The sequence below is a fragment of the Bactrocera latifrons genome, unplaced genomic scaffold (assembly GCF_001853355.1).
Source record: "Bactrocera latifrons isolate USDA-ARS-PBARC rearing strain unplaced genomic scaffold, ASM185335v1 scaffold_79, whole genome shotgun sequence".
NCBI lineage: Eukaryota > Metazoa > Arthropoda > Insecta > Diptera > Tephritidae > Bactrocera > Bactrocera latifrons.
This window is the reverse complement of record NW_017537478.1, coordinates 1,178,067-1,197,743: the sequence shown is the minus strand read 5'-3', so window position 1 is coordinate 1,197,743 and position 19,677 is coordinate 1,178,067. Positions and strand designations below refer to the sequence as shown.

General features: G+C 35.6%; 6 protein-coding genes across 13 annotated transcripts; 4 read left to right on the top strand and 2 right to left on the bottom strand.

Annotated features, from left to right (window-relative positions):
* Positions 1-435: 435 nt before the first annotated feature.
* On the top strand, positions 436-8,645 carry LOC108976620 (elongation factor 1-alpha 2). Of its 7 annotated transcripts, none has more exons than XM_018945841.1 (5): positions 436-502; positions 4,892-4,973; positions 5,314-6,232; positions 6,783-6,988; positions 7,064-8,645. In XM_018945841.1, the coding sequence occupies exons 3-5, from the start codon at positions 5,410-5,412 to the stop codon at positions 7,421-7,423; spliced, it is 1,389 nt and encodes a 462-aa protein (XP_018801386.1). In that variant the 5' UTR covers positions 436-502; positions 4,892-4,973; positions 5,314-5,409; the 3' UTR covers positions 7,424-8,645. The 7 variants fall into 7 exon arrangements, with proteins under 7 accessions (XP_018801386.1, XP_018801384.1, XP_018801383.1 ...); XM_018945839.1 differs by having other exon boundaries at positions 445-513; XM_018945838.1 differs by lacking the exon at positions 436-502 and adding an exon at positions 520-608.
* Positions 8,646-11,448: 2,803 nt separating this feature from the next.
* LOC108976650 (tubulin-specific chaperone A) lies at positions 11,449-12,138 on the top strand. Of its 2 annotated transcripts, none has more exons than XM_018945882.1 (3): positions 11,449-11,542; positions 11,609-11,844; positions 11,916-12,138. In XM_018945882.1, exons 2-3 carry the CDS (start codon positions 11,636-11,638, stop codon positions 12,043-12,045), a joined length of 339 nt encoding a protein of 112 aa, XP_018801427.1. In that variant the 5' UTR covers positions 11,449-11,542; positions 11,609-11,635; the 3' UTR covers positions 12,046-12,138. The 2 variants fall into 2 exon arrangements, with proteins under 2 accessions (XP_018801427.1, XP_018801429.1); XM_018945884.1 differs by having other exon boundaries at positions 11,451-11,527.
* LOC108976648 lies at positions 12,129-13,027 on the top strand. Its single transcript, XM_018945880.1, has one exon. The coding sequence runs from the start codon at positions 12,153-12,155 to the stop codon at positions 12,936-12,938; it is 786 nt and encodes a 261-aa protein (XP_018801425.1). The 5' UTR covers positions 12,129-12,152; the 3' UTR covers positions 12,939-13,027.
* Positions 13,028-13,030: 3 nt separating this feature from the next.
* Positions 13,031-13,900, bottom strand: LOC108976649 (nucleoside diphosphate kinase). Its single transcript, XM_018945881.1, has 2 exons — positions 13,699-13,900; positions 13,031-13,468 (listed from the first exon to the last, which is right to left on the bottom strand). Exons 1-2 carry the CDS (start codon positions 13,870-13,872, stop codon positions 13,136-13,138), a joined length of 507 nt encoding a protein of 168 aa, XP_018801426.1. The 5' UTR covers positions 13,873-13,900; the 3' UTR covers positions 13,031-13,135.
* Positions 13,901-14,380: 480 nt separating this feature from the next.
* On the bottom strand, positions 14,381-15,694 carry LOC108976610 (deoxyhypusine hydroxylase). The gene is made up of 2 exons (XM_018945828.1): positions 15,601-15,694; positions 14,381-15,542 (listed from the first exon to the last, which is right to left on the bottom strand). Exon 2 carries the CDS (start codon positions 15,410-15,412, stop codon positions 14,510-14,512), a length of 903 nt encoding a protein of 300 aa, XP_018801373.1. The 5' UTR covers positions 15,413-15,542; positions 15,601-15,694; the 3' UTR covers positions 14,381-14,509.
* Positions 15,695-15,951: 257 nt separating this feature from the next.
* Positions 15,952-19,677, top strand: LOC108976656 (neurofilament heavy polypeptide; the record flags this gene model as incomplete). Its single annotated transcript, XM_018945893.1, is given in 4 exon segments — positions 15,952-16,646; positions 17,862-18,200; positions 18,263-19,121; positions 19,191-19,677. Coding segments are annotated over 4 exon segments (1,524 nt in total). The 5' UTR covers positions 15,952-16,391.

Genomic DNA, 19,677 nt, shown 5'->3' with positions numbered 1-19,677 from the left:
ACGCTTGATGCAATCTGCATATTTTTAGCAGCAAATGCGAATATTTCTCTCACTGCTGCGCACTACCTGCCAAGAACCCTACAAAATTATTTTGCAGTCTCTTCTGTGCAACACATTCGAATAACAGATATGAGACATGTATGTCGATAATCTAATATAAGGGGGGAAAACCGACCTTGCTCCTGCTTACACTAGTGAAAGGGCGCATTATGCACTAGCTATTGCATTCACTCGATGCATGCTGCCTACCGACGTATATCATGTCTACATATGCACTCATCTAACGTGCCCCACTCGAATGAGGATGATGTTGGGCCCAGCATTGTCTATAGTAAGGGTATATGCGCCACATACAGTCACAAACTGTGATTTGGTTAGCCAAATGTGCTACGGCCTGTGATTATGGTGGTAAAGAGATTGGTAATGGTAGTGGTGGCACTATTCCAGCGCATGTGCATCAGGGCCATTGTGAAAATCGGCCTTTCCGTCTTTTGTGCTCGAGGTAAGTGGCAGGTAATTTTTAACGTTTTGTGAAAATCTGAAAATTACATTCAAAACATTAAACATCATTCCAAAAATTGTGCAAACAAATTGCAAACATATATTGGGTAAGTGGAAAATTGTATTATTTTCTTTACTCAATTAAAAATGTTTGTGAATATCTGTGTTTGAAAAATCGTCTACAAAAATGTGTATCACGCTGATATAAGTAAAGCGTTATATCAATTTGAAAAATGATAATCCCAAAGCCGGCCGGTGCAGCTAACAAGGTTTCCTCAAAGTCACTTCAACGAGGACATTCGATGAAACCGCAGCAATGGAACAAAATTTATTTTGTACTTAGCGGCTCACATTAAAGTGCGCATAAAATATTGTATAAAGTGGTTAACTCCTCACATCGATCTGCAGCACAACTCACCACAGTTTCCGTTAAAATTGTTTATTTGACTTAAAGCGTGAAATACAACTTCAAAAATTATAAAATAAATCATTTTGAAACTTTTAAATATGAGAGAAGTCTTTGACTTTTTATATACCCTTTTTAAACTACTTAAATTGCGTTAGTCAATTGCATAAAATATAACCCAAAACTTGAGTGCATACATATTTATGTATATAAGACTCATGTGCATATTTAACAGTACATGCATTTATTTAAGTGAATGAGTCAATTTTTTAATTGTAGTATTTCAAATGAATAAGTGTTGTTCACAAATATTTTAGGAAATTGCTATTGATTTGGCAGTATTTGTCGAATAAAAATGTATGTCCTTTCCTGTTACTTAAAACCAACTCTTCTGGACACGGAAAGAAAACTTGCATAAAAACTCAGTTGTTGTACTTCAAAAGCAGATTTTAAACCCCTACAAAAGAATATTTTTTATATAATTTCTCACGAAACAAACAGAAATGGAAGAGCAAAAGAAAAACATGTAAAATCTGTTTCTGTCAGTATAAGCAGAAACAGAATTTATCCCAACAGAAACAGAATTTTTTTTAAATTGGAAAAAAGACTCATATGGATCGACTAAAACACACACACGCGTCATTATGACTCATCTATGTAAGTGCATATGTACATATATACATATACATATACATCCAGATATGTACATATTATATAACAATTACACAATTTATTAAACATTTCGCTGATGCGAGTAATTAAGTTTTTAATGATAAAGCAACCGCCCAGGGTAATATCGCAAGTTCATGAATATTTTAATAACATATTTCCTAAAAAGGTTTAACTAAAACCATCGTTCTCCTAGTTGTTATTCCAAACTTCTTTGGGAAAATGCTTAATAATTCTTATGACCGGCCGGTTGGTGGTGCAACAAATATACTGTATATGCATATGTATGTCATTATGAGCTGCACCATATGGTCACACATATGCAAATACCTACAGATGCAATTATAGTTAATACTGTATAAAAAAGACACATCTCATTTGCATGCAATTATTCCCACAATTCTTGAAAATCTGCGCAGTTCAATGTAATAAAGCCGTCAGGAAGGAACAAACTGCTACTGACGCCCAGTAATTTGCACTAAATAGAGAAAATGTCACCACAGTGAAACATATCTACACAAAATTATTGAAGAAAACGTCGACAAAACAGCAATACTACATACAATGCACACATATTTATATACTTATAAGAGTTTTAAGAGTACAACATTCTTCACGTGTATTCCTACAGACCACGCGAGAAAAATTTACGGAAATATTAAGTTCATTTTTTAAATATGTACATACATCCTTTTTTACGGTAGAAAGCATCGAAATTCTCTGAACTGAGCTTTATATTTTTAGCTTTATATTTTTCGCCTTATTTTATCAATAATATTTACATACACTCGTGGCCACGCAAACCTTACTCAAAATTCTCAAGTATTGTGCACATTTGACTATATTTTATAGCAGTACTTTTTGCGGTATAGAAATTTTTTATTTAAAAATAAGTTAATAGCATGTTAATAATCAAAAATATTAAAAATTAAAAACAAAACACATTCAGCTATAGATAAATCAATTGAAAGAAAAAAAGGAGCTTTACAAAATGAGCTCGAAATATAAGAGACTGAAAGCGATGAAAAAGTGATATTTTAAATTTTAATTTAATTAAAGTATAATTTGTGTTTTATTCATTAAATGTAATAAATTAAAAACTATAATTATAATTAGATAATATAATTTAGTTTACTTATGCTTACTAAAAACATAAAGTAAAACAAAATTGAAGAAAATCCAGAACGAACGAAAAAGTCCGAAAAAAATGTAAGAATGTCTATAGCAAATAGGTATAGGATACATACTTAATTACATACTAGTTCTAGCTACCAAGTCACATTTGCTATGAATATTGAAGACACTATCTATCACAGGAATGCAGTGCCCATTACAACTACAATTTGCAAGCACAACGATAGGTGCTTATTGGCATGTTTTTCACACCACATCATTAGCTGTTCCATGTAAAAATTGCATTATGTAAATAAGCTTTAAGGAACGTACGCCTTGGTTTGTCAGATTATATATGTAGCAGGTCAGGCACATATGTATAAAGGTTCAACTTGTAGACCATGAGGTGCACAAGAATCCAGAAGGGAAAATACGTGTACTCTACCTAATACGGATTGCAAAATATTGTTGAGCACTGATTTTAAATTCCACTGTATCCACGTCAAAAGACATAAGTATGATATATTATAACTCAAGAACGAATAACCAATAGAAAAACTCGGTATTCCAAATCAATATATTGTCTAAACACTTAAGACGCATTTACACTATTCTAAAGGAACGCAAAAACTTAAAAGAATTTTGACGTTTCTAATAAGCAAGAGCCTCTAGTAAGTAACATCACAGCATTAAACATTTAACCCTTCAATAAGCGGAGATTTTTAGAGATTAAATAATTATATTTTAGTCCTATATTATTTTGTTTAGAGGTGTGCTCTACCACATCCGACTTTGGTATGCCTGCAACATTAAAAAGTTAGATCTGTTATAAGGTTACTAACCTGAAGCATGAAGAACCTGCTGCAATATTCTGAAATGAGAAAGTCTCTCACAAAATACATGAGGTCTATCTAAAACTTCTGAGCGCGGCCAAGTATATTAGCGGCACAGCTACTCAACACTTAACTTTTTCTGCTTGGGCCTCAAATTTCAAACATATATACAGACATATGTAGTATTTCTCTATATGTGATATACTCGTGCAAACCTATATAATATCCACTTAGCACTTGAATTGATTTTTGAAACAGATCCACGGAAAGAAAATATTGAAAAAATCAAGAAAAATGCAAAAATATGTATGATAATAGGCACAATAATACTTGTATATACCCATAACTCATACGATAAGTAAAGATATGTGCCTAGTCGAACACAACTGAGTAGTCATCTGATTCATAATGCCCTAACAACCTAATCTACTACACAGCTCGAGCTGCAAGTAAAAAGCTGAGAGCATGCGGTCGAAAGCATACCCGACTGCAAAATGTTGGTTAAACAGACAAACAGACAGACAAACCGACAAACAACTGGATGGCACGACTGCGAGCGTACTTTCCAATGCAGAAACGAATCCATTGCAGCCCAGTTGCCGATGCCGCAACACGACTTCCCGTCAACCGCACAAACACTACCTCTACACCACCAGCAAAAACTCACGCTCCTGCTGGTATTTCTTTCATATTTCGCTGCACTCAAACCAGCCAACGTCCACATGCTATGCATATTTTTGGGGATGTGCAATTGGGCCGGGTAACGTTTGCGATGGTCGCGTCTGGCGGCCGATTGGTTGGAGTACAGACATATGACTCCATCGCCAGAGATGGTTATTGATTTTTCATATAGAGAAAAGACGAAACTTTTGCACATTCGATTGTGTTGTAGCGGTGCATAGACGTGCAGGCAGCGAAAATTGCACTACGTCAAAAGCAAGTACGACCGATTTCTAGTAAAAAAAATTTCAAATTTATTTCCAATTTCTTGCAAAAAAATGCAGAAATTTCTTTAAAATCAAGTGTGTATTTATTAATGTTTGTTGAAGGAGTTTTTCATTTGGAAATTGTGTGGTATATGCAGTGGTTGGTGAGGTGATTGTTCAAAGCCGTGATTGCATTTAATAAATTGCTAGAAAAATTAACATTTAAAGCTGCACAGTTAGACGAGTGTTGATTTACTAGTGTGTAAAGATTGAAAATTAAAAAATGCGTAATAATTAAAATACAAACATATATAGATACGAATTTTCAACCTACACCAACACACAGCCCACACCCTCAACCCAACCTACCCCAACTCACTTCAGCTCAATGCATTGCGTCTTCATATTTTTGTTGAAAACTAAAAATGTACACTTTTTTGCAGAGTTTTCTTTAATCTTTGACTTTCGACTTTTGTACGGACAAAGTAAATTCGTTTTGCTTCCTTAAAAGCCGGCATCAAACAAGTAAGTCTGCATAAGAACTTCATGAAAAATATATTTATATATCTAACTTACGTATATACCTATATATTTGTATGTATATCACATGTCGATATATTTTGACGCATATTCATATCCCCGCCTACACCCTCGCCAATCCACTATCCAGGGTGCACTCAATTTTCAACTCCCCATCTCACTAACAAAACTCCCAAACACTCGTCAATGACACTTTCATTTCAACTTGCCGATTCAACGACAAGTGTACTCGCATACTTCATACTCATACCTTAGCGAATGCCGTCACTTACTTACGATTTATATTTCACTTTTTATTCGCACATTTTTTCCGCCTGAAGCGTAGTAGCGTTCACAGTGTAATCGTTCAAATCGCAGCTAAACAGCCCGAAATCTCGCCGGCATTTAGAGTATCAGCGTGTTTGTAGCCTAAAGTTGCAAGATGGGTAAGGAGAAGACTCATATTAATATTGTCGTGATTGGTCACGTCGACTCGGGTAAGTCCACCACCACCGGTCATTTGATTTACAAGTGTGGCGGCATTGATAAGCGTACGATTGAGAAATTCGAGAAGGAAGCTCAGGAAATGGGTAAGGGCTCATTTAAGTATGCCTGGGTTTTAGATAAACTGAAAGCCGAGCGTGAGCGTGGCATAACCATTGATATCGCTTTGTGGAAATTTGAGACGCAAAAATACTATGTGACCATCATTGATGCGCCTGGACATCGTGATTTCATTAAGAACATGATTACCGGCACTTCGCAAGCCGATTGTGCGGTATTGATTGTGGCGGCCGGTACCGGCGAATTCGAAGCCGGCATCTCCAAGAATGGTCAGACGCGTGAACATGCACTACTGGCATTCACTTTGGGTGTTAAGCAATTGATTGTTGGTGTGAATAAGATGGATTCCACCGAGCCGCCGTACAGCGAGGCACGCTATGAGGAAATCAAGAAAGAGGTTTCATCGTACATCAAGAAGATTGGCTATAACCCAGCATCGGTGGCTTTCGTACCGATTTCCGGTTGGCATGGCGACAATATGCTTGAACCATCTGAGAAGATGCCTTGGTTCAAGGGTTGGACTGTGGAACGCAAAGAGGGTAAAGTGGAGGGCAAGTGCTTGATTGATGCGCTGGACGCAATAATGCCACCGCAGCGGCCCACCGACAAGCCATTGCGTTTGCCATTGCAAGACGTCTACAAGATTGGCGGTATCGGCACGGTACCAGTGGGACGTGTGGAAACCGGTATACTGAAACCAGGTAAATGAGAGCAGCGTAGTTGAGCCATATTGGCTAAGTGAAAGAATGTGAGTGTGTGCGTATGTGTGAATTTGCAGGCAAACGCAGGCACCGGATATGGTTGCCACATATTTATACAATAATACATATATTTATCTATATGTATGGACTGAGTTGTGTGGGTGCAAAACTGAGTATGAAAGCTGTTGCTGCAACTGGCGAGAGCGCAACCGAAGTTGCAAAAGTGGGTCGCTGGTGCTCGTTTCTTACGCATATACCTACATATGTACATGCAGCACAATATGCTGTACTTTCTTTTGTTGCATAACTCGGTACATTTCGTTGCATATTTTTGTGCTGCTCCGACAGCTGCTGGAAGTATGCAGGTTCCGTGTCCGGGCAACGCCGAAGCAACCGCAAATGCTCTCATTTGCGTTCGTTTGCTAACTGATACGCTTGCGTGTGTATGTACTCAGCGAATAGTTAGTGTATTTCATAAATTTCATGTTTAAATTTCGATTTCCAACAAGTAACGAAGCTGCATGATGCAATTTTCCAAAATTTTTCACAGGTATGGTGGTGAACTTCGCACCGGTTAATTTGGTAACTGAAGTAAAGTCTGTTGAGATGCATCACGAGGCACTCTCCGAAGCTTTGCCCGGTGACAATGTGGGCTTCAATGTGAAGAACGTTTCCGTTAAGGAGTTGCGTCGTGGCTACGTAGCTGGTGATTCTAAAAATTGCCCCCCGAAGGGCGCCGCTGACTTTACAGCTCAGGTGAATTATTTTCAAACTCTGTTTATATCGCGTGCTCATATTAAATTAAATATTGATATTTATTGTATTTTACAGGTGATTGTGCTTAATCATCCTGGCCAAATTGCCAATGGTTACACTCCGGTTTTGGATTGTCACACCGCTCATATTGCTTGCAAATTCGCTGAAATCAAAGAGAAATGCGATCGTCGTACCGGCAAGACCACCGAAACTGATCCGAAAGCTATCAAATCCGGGGATGCGGCTATTATTATGCTTGTGCCAACCAAGCCGTTGTGTGTTGAAAGTTTCCAAGAGTTTCCGCCGCTCGGGCGGTTCGCTGTACGCGACATGAGACAAACGGTCGCAGTGGGGGTCATTAAGTCAGTCACCTTTAAAGAGACAACCTCGGGTAAAGTCACAAAAGCCGCCGAGAAGGCACAGAAGAAGAAATAACTAGAGTGCCAGCAGAACGTTAAATCACAACAACTAATAATTATGCAGCAATTAAAGCAAATACAAATACAATTTGTATTATCGTCATCGTCATCAATAATGTCGTTGTCATCAGAGTCGTTGGAGTTGTCATTTTTATTACCGCCGCCGAATGCAGTGTCGATGTGGTGGTTAACAACGACAACCGCAATAACTCCAAAAGCAACAACAGCAAAAATACTACATAAATCTCAAAAGAAAACATTTAATAAGCATAAATTTAAAAGAATACTACAATTTACTATTATCAATGATATGAATATGAATATGATAAGCAATTATTATGATAGTAATGCTATGACATTCAATGTGAGCAACAACATCAACAACAAAACAAACATCAACACAAAGCACACCATTGAACACCCATTTATGTATGACTACATCAATTATTATAGACATGCTTCATGCTACAATTCCTACAACAATAACAATACCAAGAGCATAAATATAAACAACAAACCCATTCCCCGCGTCTCTTATAGTAGCGGAATTTCAACAACAACAGCAAAAATCAACGCATCAAAAGTGATGAAATCGGCCTTCCCGCAGACATCGGTTGGCTCTGGCATAATTGAGAAGGCATCACTCCCTATGCAAGTAACCAAGAACAAAATAAAAGACACTGATAACATAAAAACCCCACAACTTGCAACGACAACTCCTTCCCGTGCTTATTCTTCCGCACAGTTCATAGCCATACGCGAAGCAGCTCATTTAGCAATCAATACCAAACTAATTATGTTATTATTTTCAATTGTATACTATATTTATAACTTTCTTAATCTATACCGTCATCGCAAATCGTTTCGCAGGAAATCTATTTATAGCGCTTTGTTAAAAACAAACCCAATGTCAACAACTATCCCATACAATATCGACATTAACGCACCTAGCAAGTGGTCATACATTTCATAATTAGAATTTCCAACCAATAAGTTTCATAGATGATGCGCGCTCATCACGATTTATGCAGCAAACAATGTCGGCTTATCCCTTATCGTATTCCCTCATTATATTAGTAATCATAAGTGTACATTTGAATGTATGCGAATTCATACATTTCCTGTAACAGATATAAATGCATGCGTTTGTATTGTATTGTAACTGTATTTCAACACCAAACTGTGAGACTCAATCGAATTGAATTCATTTTGTTATTAATTCATATAATTATTATTAAGTTTTTTATATATGGTATTGTGAAACCCAACCAAAGTTGGTAATACTCTTAATCGCCCTATCCAACATAAACAACAAACACACGCACTCCAATTACAACAACATAAACTTTTACAAATTAGCCATGCAACATTATCCAACACACTCCAACCAATTGAACATCATACAAATGCAAAAGTATCAATTTAAACGCCATTAGCACTTTACCATTTGCACATTTGGACCAATCACACTGTGTGCAAATAAGCAAAAAACCCAAAACTGACATGCAACTCGTGAAAACTAAAAGCCAAATAGTTTTGTTGCGCCTGTCATCAAGTTCTGTTATTCCGCAAACTTGTTGTCAAGGTCATACATTACATACATATGTAATCAAAACATGCAAAGAAAGCATAAAATGCAAAAACATATACACAAACACACCTCAATGGATGCAATACACATACATACAGACATACAATACAACTAATCACTTGAATGCATAAATGTAAAGCATGAATAGACAGTGAATGTGTACTAATTAAAATTAATAAACGAAAATCCCAAAAATACATACATACATATATGAAAATAAATATAAATAAATGTAAAAGCTGGAGTTGCTTAAATAAAGATGAAACATTTCAATTGTATGATTGAAATCAACAATTTTAAAATTCGAATTGAGAAATAAAGAAGGCTTAACCAACAAAAACAAAAATATGTGAACCGCTTGTTACGGCAATAATAATTCATAATAGGTAAGTGTTGCTAAACATTGTCTCAATACAAAATAGCTGTTTTAAATTAAAGTTTAAGAAGTATTTTATTTCAGTTTGGGAAGTTTTATTAGCTTTGGGAATAGTTTAATTTCATTTTATGTATACTATGGCCACTGCAACGCGTGGCCGGTTCTAGTTGTATAGATAAATAGCTAATATACATATGTACATATATAAAGATTTCTGTCTGAAATGACCGATAATCTGGGACCGTACCAGTTATGAGAAAATGTTCAAAAAAATTAGTTTAATAATTATTTATCAAATTTATATTTTTTCGTTACGAAATAATCACTATTTTTTATTTTTATTTTTCGCTTAAGGGATTTTAAATAACCCCTCGCAATAGGAGTTGAATAGGAAGCAAAAAATAAAAGTACAAAAATTACGATAATTTTTTTAGGAAAAAATTAAAAATAAAAATTTTAAAGTTTTTAACATATGTATGTATTTATATAGTCCTCAACAAAAATTGATTTTTTAGTCATAAATTATACAAAACTGTTATTTTCGCTTCCTGTCGATAACATTTATTTCATTGAGAAATCAAGCACTTTTTACATTCGGCACAACAACAACAATCACAACATTTATAGACATTAGAAAGGTAACTTGGTTATACGGAAAGGATTTCAGATAAATGAATGTAAAGAAATCCGAAATTAGCAAAAATAAAATATATTATATAAGGGATTTTGAAAACCTCAACACTCGTAAGCTTCTATTACAACTTTATAGGAATTTTTTCAAGAAATACAGTATTTTTTTTTTAGAATAAGTGACAAGTTAAGAGTAACAGAAATGAAATAATGTCCGGCTATGGGAGTGTAGCAAAAACTTATGTTTAAAATGTATTCTTAGACTCACAAAATGAACAGAAGTTATAATTTTTTAAATGTTGTRTTATATATACATACATACATACATATATCTTATATTTTCAAAATTTACGTTAGTTTGTTTCCGTTGAATCACCGCTTACAAGAGACTCCAGCGCAAGTCCATTTGTTTGCTGCGATCATTTTACATACAAATTCTACAAAACTTGTTTACACTTTTTATGAAATCTTGTCCGTTTATCAGAGATAATTTAAAAGAAGTATTATCAAAATAGTCATTGGAACGGTGTCATGTACGGTTATATGAACTGGTTTTGTATGAAAATATTAATGAAAACATTGTATTCTTGAAATTCGTACAGTTTTGTGAGATGTCCATATTGGGGAATTTCACTGTAGTTCCGAACTGTATTCAAAGAAATATTTCACTTTACCCCGTAATGTTTTTGTATGCACTGATAGTACGAAAACTCGTGAAAAAGAATAGTAGAATAACCTGTCGACACGCAAGCTTTGGCGTTAGACTTTCTCTGTACACAGAATATATTCGGTTGAAAAAAAAACACTTTTTTACAAACAACTTATTTTATAACTTCTACAAAACGTACTAAGTAATCTTCAAAAGTTTACTAAATTTTTCATAACGTCCCCCCTCTACCTGCAAGAAAATTCGTCCGGAAATCCGTCAAAATTTAGGACCGTTGGCTCAACGTTCGCTAGTGCTCAATATTCATAGTCGTGCCGTCCTATGCACTTTCATCAATAACTATGTACACTCCTTATATTTTTAATTATCTACTCTTATTTCTGCAAAACACTGGCATGCAATTCATAACAAGTCGCAGGCACAGTAACCTTGGCATTCTCCCCAAATACCGTATGGATTACAACAAAATTACTCTTTTCCGGGATCTCTAGTAAATGATATCAATAGCAATGCATAAACTCACCTCTAAACAAACAATAGTGAATATATTAATATGTTGAAACCATATTATTTAAACTAAATGCGGTAATCTTTATGCCTGTGGTTATTTGAAATAAATGTTTGATGAAACGATATTACTTCAATGATCCACGGAATACGGAAATAAAAAATAACCTATTGCTTTTGTATATGCGAGCGATATACAATTTCGTCGTAATCTATCGTGAATGATATTAAAATGAAGCACAAGTTCCACAGCCAACAAACAAAAACAATGTCTGTAAAATGCAGAAAATGCCGGCAGAACTTCTGACTCACTATTTGTGGCTAAAAGAAGTCGTATAAAACAGGCTTTGTACGTTTTGTCTGGGTATAACTTCTATTAAACTCTGGATTTGTTGTAAAATAAACCGCCAGAACTTGCGAATATTTATAGTTACCAGAATACAAATTGTCAGACTTAATGGCCGATCCACGTTTACGACAATTGACAATTAAAACGGGAGTTGTGAAACGTTTGGCAAAGGAGAAAACAGTTTGTGAAAAGGAAGTGGTTACAGAGCAGAACCGTTTGGAAAGATTCAAGGGTGAAGGTGCAGATGAGCACGTTCTAAAAAAACAAGAAGAAGTAATAGCTGAGTGTGTTATGATGCTTCCAGATACATTACGCAGGTGAGAATTATTAAGCAGATGGTCTGGCTGAAAAGGTTTTCTTGAACAGATGTCTATACTTGTATTTTCAGATTAAGAAAAGAGTTAGAAACTCTTGAAAAATTCTTGTCTGAGGAAGAAGAACTGAAGGAAACAAAAGAGTACGAAACTGCAATACAGGTTGTAAATGATGCCAAGGAAGTGCTTGCGAAAAAGGATTAACCAATTTGTACAAAAAAAAACCTAATAAGTTTAATTTTATAAGTCCACAAGCATAATTCACCAACTCTTAATATAAACACTATTTTTATTTAATTGAATTAATCATAATGTCTAAAACTAATGATACAATTTTAAGTATCTCGCTGTTAAAAAACAGTATTGAAACTATACTTACAAACATCAAGGAATTAGAAAGGATTAAATACGATCACGGAGATTGGGGAATACATGTGAATAGATTGAAGCAACACACAGAAGAGTTAATCCAGAAAGTGGAAAGTGCGCCGTTGGAACAATTAACTAAAGTGTTAAAGAAAAGAAAACTAAAACGTCAACAAAAGAAATATAAATTAAAACAACTCAAAGCCAATGCTAAAAATAGAATTACACCTCAAGAACTGAAATCAGAGAGAATCTCAAATATTCAACAAAGTAATAAATATCCTTCGAATCCGTCTTATGTTAGAGATATATCTACCGTAAAAAAGTGTCATCATATTCGTTTACTGAAGCAACATGATGCTCAACGTTTTATCCAAACCTTTGAATTATTAAAAAAGTTACATTTTTCACGTGGTCAGAACGTACATAATACAAAAGAATTTGGCGAACAACTACGTGATTTGCGAATATATTGGGGGAAAATATTAGATGAAACCAACATAGAATGTACACAAGAACGGCACGTAGAGGATCAATGGAATGAGACAATTTTTGGATCGGTCGAACATTCCTGCTATGACGGTGAGCAAAAAATAAGTGACCTCCTACGAATACGGCGCATTTGGGATAGCTACTTAACGCGGAGTAAAAATGGTTCTTCTATACCTGGTGGTTGGATTCTTCCTAATGAAAACGCCAATTCAGAATGGCAGCAATACCGAGTCATTTGACCATGTGATTGTTGCGTTTACCTGTTTTTTATGTAATACTTTTTAAATTAATAAACTCACTACTTTTTAAAGAAAATATTGTAAACAAAGCGTTAAATTATGTAAATCACTTTTATTGGAATTCAGTTGCAACAGAGAACTTTTTTCTTAACTTTCAACGTATGAGCGAATGGTCATGCTGGCCACTGAGTTGGAATTTATTCATATACCCAACCTTCAGCAGCTGGCTGCCATGAAACGAGCTCCTTCTCATTGAACCAAAGAGCGATTTCCTTATTTGCTGATTCAACAGCGTCCGAGCCATGGATAATATTACGACCGACTTGGATACAGAAATCACCACGGATGGTACCAGGCAAAGAGTCAGCTGGGTTAGTAGCTCCCAACATTTGACGACCAGTCTTCACAACATTCAAACCCTCCCAAACCATGGGAACCACTGGGCCAGAGCTCATGTAGTTGACCAAACCGGGGAAGAAGGGACGAGCAGACAAATCGGCATAGTGCTTCTCCAAAAGATCCTTTGACGCCTAGAAATATAAATTAAATAACATGTTTTAAAACTGACCTTCCATATTGTTCCTGGTGTTTTCCTCTGGAAAAAAGAAAAATGTACACATGTGGCAAAAATCCACTGGACGAACCTAACCATACTTTTATCCCTCGGGGGAAAAAAGTTTACACTGGAAAGTCCGAAATTCCAATCAACCCTAGTTACAGTAAATTTGATTAGACCATTTTTTTTTGGCAATCTACTCACCCATGTGAATTTCATGGCCACCAATTTGAAGCCCTTCTGCTCAAAGCGCTCGATGATCTTGCCGACGAGTCCACGTTGGACTCCATCGGGTTTCACCATGATGAAAGTGCGCTCCTTATTTGCTGCCATTGCGTACGAGAACAAAGAGAAGAATGCCAAAATCGTACCAATCATGACAGCTTTTTTACCTAGAAAATTGATTAGCGAAAACGACCGGTTGAAAGAGCGGGAAGACATATTTTCGTGTTGTTTCGTAGAATTCATATTGGAAATTCGAAAAATAAAAGCCGGCGTTAACCAGTGTTGCAAACATTATTAAATTTCCATTCGATTTCAAAAAGGAGTGCACAGTAAATACAACTATGAAATATCATATAATTTTACAAAAAATAAATACAAATATGAAAAATATTTCATTTAAATACAAAAAAAAAGTATTTTGTGGATAAATAAATGGTTAATATTTTGGATGAAGTGTGTAACATTCTACTAGCTTTAGCTCTATTATTACATACAGCAGAAGAAATTTTGTGATCCAAACAAAACAAATCATAAGATTTTTAAAATCATTTAGCAACAAGAAGAAAACTTGCTTAATATTATTAGTAATGAGAAAAACTTGTTTTAAATTTGTTACTAATGAGACACATTATTAATTCAGTTTTACTGAAGTGTTCATCTATTATTTTTGCAGTTTTAATATAGTTTTATTGTACACACATATCGTATATTACTGTTCTAAATATATAAAAAATCTTAATTGCGTTTACAAGGAATATATATACAAATCACGGACTAATATACATATATCTTAGGTGCTTAATTTGCCCAAACTATCGGCATATTGAAATTCAGGGCTGTTCTCGTACTCGCACATATCTAAAGCTATTTCGCAACTCTCCTTTACAACTCTTTTTTCATCCAACGCATAACGACTTAAAATGTTGACACATTCCTCCGTAGCGATCGCTCCAAGTGCTTCCGCGCATTCATGACGCACCATTTCATTTTCATTTTGATCTTCTAAGTTGTGCTTCAAATAAGAAATACTGCATGGTTCTTGAATTTGGCCCAATACAAAAGCCACCTCATGGCGAAATAGTGCTGAACGATCCCTTAAACCTTTTGCGATAGCCAAAACACTTTCCGTGGTACCCAAATTACGTAAACTGAACATAGCACGATATCGGTCAAATAACCTTTGATTTGGATCTAAGTAAATAGCTTTCAAATCTTCAAAGTTTTTATTTCCGCTAATTGGAGGCGAAGGATCTACTGATGCGTAGGGATTTTTGTCATCGACTGTTTGACCACTCTGCAGCCAACGAACACGATCTAATGCGATTGAACACGTTTCCGCCACTTCCACTACAGGGTCTTCCTTGTATTGCTCTAGAATTGGAATGACCTCTGGTACACCAATGGCGCCAAGCGCTTCACCGGCTTCATGCCTTACCATAGGTTCTTGCATCGTATCGGCGAGTACATTTGTTAGAATATCTATGGCTCTTTTATCTTGCATCTGTCCCAGACAATAGGCTAGTTCATGTTTTAACAAAGCTGATTCATCGGAAAACCCACGACTAATTTCTTCAATCGCCTCAGCTCCTCCAAGATTTTTTAGGGTGAATAAAGCACGAAAACGTTCCTTTAAAGGGCGTTCCTTATTATTTAAGACAGCACCAATGGCTTTCAGCTGCTCCTGAGTAACCATGCTCGTAGAAAATTTGTATTAAAACAGAAGTTTCCTAGTTACACGATGAAGAAAATAAATGTGCATGAAGTATTTACAATTTCAATTCGAAATGACATTTATTACAGATGGGGTATAGGGTTGCTGTGGTCTATAAATATATTTTTAAATCAACATTTTATTCTATATAACGAGATGTTTTTGCATACGTTAAATTTTCAACAAATTCAAATACACTAGTATACCGTACGGAAATTAAGTGAACTTAGATTAAAATCCTCAAATCAAATTAATATATGTAAAAAGTAACTTGAAATGCGATGAAAGTATCAAAATCAACTCTGCTATTTCTTAGCAGAATTACCAACATCTGACTCGTTCGTTAATGACATTTATTCAAAATTCACATTTCGGAGTTCTTCAACGAGTTCCTTTCAGAAACACGTGCTTTGAGAGATAAATGTAACTTTTAAAACTTAACACTATTTCCAACAATAACTGATACTTGAAAATGTATTTAGTAATTATAGATCCTGAATTGTAATTAGGAGCTTTATAATAGCGACACTTAACGAGAACGAGTTTTCAACGATGGCACCACTAGTTTACGCTCAAGAAAATGCAACACTGAGGATTTGAGTTATTCGTTGAAAATAAACGAGTAAATAAGTTAAACGGATGCGCGGCGTTACGTTGTGAAGTGGAAAATTTATTATATTAAATTTACATGTTTTCGTGTACAACAAATTTACAAATTACCAGAAAAAGTGAATTTGATAAGTTTTAATCGTGCAAACAATAAAATTATATGAATATTTAAAATTCTTTCTCGCAAAAATTTAGTAATACGGTGCAGTGGAAAAATTTTCGTTGTGCGCGTTGTTGTGAATCACGTATATAGAATAACATTGAAAGCGCAAAATAAATTTGACGTACTAATACGGAATATCAGAATTGCGGAGAAGTTAATACTACCTATTTCTTAAACAAATAAATAATAATGTCTGAAGTTGCGAATAATAGTGAAATTCAGCAGAACACTGTACCAGTTGAACAGACGATTGTTGAAACGGGGGAAACGGTGTCGGCAAACGCGCCCACGTCGACTGAGGCAGAGATATCAACTGCGACCGAAAAGCAAGTGGTCAACGACAGCATTGAAGCTGAATGTGCGTCAGGCGATGCGGGCAACAGCGCTGTGGAGGCGACCAAACCAACGGAGTCCTCACCAAAAGTGGAAAGCAAGAAGACACCCGTAAGTATAAGTCAATTGGTGCATTAACGCTCTACGTATGTGCATAAATTCTGTTCATACATTTTGTTTGCGGGGGGTTGCAGTAATTAGCGATACGATGCGATAAAATCAAATGGAAGCATTGTGCAAATAAAGTTCTACAAGTCTTCACCGAAACCTCTGGAAAATATCCAGAAATAGTTCCAATTGTTGTACATGTAGATCCAATAAGTTTTACAATTATGACGTTTATTGCAGTAATGGAATATATATCTAAACGTTATAGGTGTAAGTTTTTTTTATGCAAATATGTCGATGATAGAGATAACTCCAACTTATCATATATTTGTACTAAACTTATTATTATATATTTGTGCTAAAAACGAAAATATTGTTCGTGGCATAAAAAGCGCGCATTTTTGCCCCTATGTCTTCTTTAATACTTGTGTTCAAGTTGTTACCTCGTTTAATGAGCCCCCTCCCGATATTTTCCTCGCTGTTGTCATACACTTTTGTGACGTATGAAACGCATTAACTTCTCTGCTACTGCGCTACCTAACGTTGTCATACATTTTTTGTTTTTTAACTATAACATTCTTTTTTTATTATTCCACCTATAACTCGGCTCCTAACATTAGGTTTCGTGTAGTTAAATTTTCGTTACTTTGCATTGTGTTTTTTTTTTATTAGTTTTCCCTCTTTTTCTGTTTATACTCGTTACTTGTTCCTCAATGCAACAAACGAGCTGAATTATGCGCTTCAAAGCGTGTTTGTTGTATACATGTATTGTGTTTTCTGAGGTTTGCTGTACTTCATACCCATTCTTATGATTCTTTTGGATTTTGCGCGCGTTTCAATTTACGTACGGTTGGCTGACTTCAGTTTTGTAATTCCTGATATATTCCTTTACTTGTTTTGTGACATACTTTTTTTCTTTTTTAAAGGATTCAATTATTGTTTGCCAATTAGTATAACATGGTGATATGATAGACTAAAAAAGTGACTTCACTTAGCAAAAATATTATTTCTTATCTCTGGATATTTGTTTTCATTCTTTTCTATATTATTTATTAGATAATCCCATAGGTCGAACTAAAGGCAAGAAATACACCACAATTTAATTAATACGAAATTGGTGATAAGATAACCATTGTTTTTTTCAGTTTTGTTTTGGTTACCATTTTCTTTCGTGAATATGACTTGCATACAAATATTTTATTTGGTACATTTTTTAAGGTGAAACGGACACCTTCAAAGCGGATGTCTTTCATAGAGCGGGCGCAAAAGGAAAGTGAAGAACTCGTTAAAAATATGGGCGGCAGTTTGGAATTAGATGGTGGTCGACGCACACGATCAAGCACACGTGGTACACCAACCCGATCTTCAGCAGCATCCACTCCACCTCCTGCGAAAAAGGCGCGCACGTCTCCGGCAAATGCCAGCAGCACTCCCTCCCGTGGTCGCGGACGTGGAAGAAAAATTGAAACAGCCGAAGAATCAGAAGATGCCAAAGAGGTAGCGGAGCCGAAAACTATTAAAACACCAGAAAAATCAAAATCGCCTAAAAAGAAACAAGTTAGTTATTTAATATAATCGCAATTAATTTCATTAAAAATATATATTTTTTTATACTCTAGTCTTCTGCAGCCAAACACAACAACACTTCGAAAGATTCAGCTGAACCTGAGCCTGTGGCTGAATTATCTGTTTCAGTAGAGGTTGCTGAAAAGGCTACCGAAAACAAAGAAGAAGATGCAGTAGAATCCTTATCAAGTGTGGAGCCCTCTGAGGAGCAAACAGATGGTAAGATCGAATCGGAAACTATTGCAGAAGATCAGCAGAGCAAAGACCAAGACGTTATCGCTTCAGAAGCGGAACAAGAGGTATCTGCCATACCTAACGATAGTGAAACACCAATGGATACAAGCGAACCCGTAGCGGCAGAAGATGAAATAGATGCAACCGCAGATTCGGAGCCAATTAAGCCGAAAGAAACCACAGATGTTGAAATTGTTTCAGAAGAAACCACAGGAGAAACAGCAACAGCCATGGAAACAAAAGATTTACCCTCCGAAGCAATGGAAGTCGATTCTAATTCAAAAAGCAGTGATGTCGAGCTAATTGAATCTACACCTGCTGCAATCGAACCAACAACAAATGCGGAAGAAAGCTCTGCGCCGCTTGACGAAGTCAAAATTAGCCAGGAAACGGTAACTGTAAAAGAAAACACAATAGTCCAAGAACCTGCAGTTAAGGCTAATGACGTTGAGGATGTTGTAGTCGTCAATGCAGAAGTTGTTCCACAAGCGCCGGTTGCTTGTGAAGTGGGGAGCTTAGCACCAAATACAAACGCATTAACTGCAAATAATGAAGCTTGTGCCAATAACGTAAAAGAAGATGTGGCTGTCGAAAACCCCGCCACTGTTGAAATTGAAAATTCACCAATAGAAGTAAATGCCAACATTGATGATGCTGTAAAGCCAGAAAATGAGTTGTGTAAGTTAGCATTTATAGAAAATTTGTAATATTTCAACAGATAATGTTTTTTTTATTGGCTGCATGCAGGTGTACCAAAGGTCGTGTCGCCATCAATAACTAATACAAATACGGATAGCACCGTGGCAACGATTTTGTAAATGTGAAATACATATACATACATCGACTTCAACATTTATTACAATAGTTAACCGTTATAATGCCACAAAAGGCAAACACCGTTAAACCACCACAATATGAACGCAACATTAATATACTTGCAATTGTGGAGTGGAGAAGTATACAAAAAGATGAGGAGTAATAGTTGCCGAGTTGACAAGCCATTTAGTTATGCACGAATGTCTACCACACAACCCGCCTGAAATATATTTATGGACGTTTAGTTTTATATTTGTTTTCATACGTTATTCTTAGATTTACTTCTCTATTTTCAATGCAGAAATTTAAATGGACAATTTTTAAGTACCAACGGATAAGAGTTAATTAATATGTTGCGCTACATATACATTTTTTTAATTGGACTACAGAAACACAATGTATAATAATATATTATATA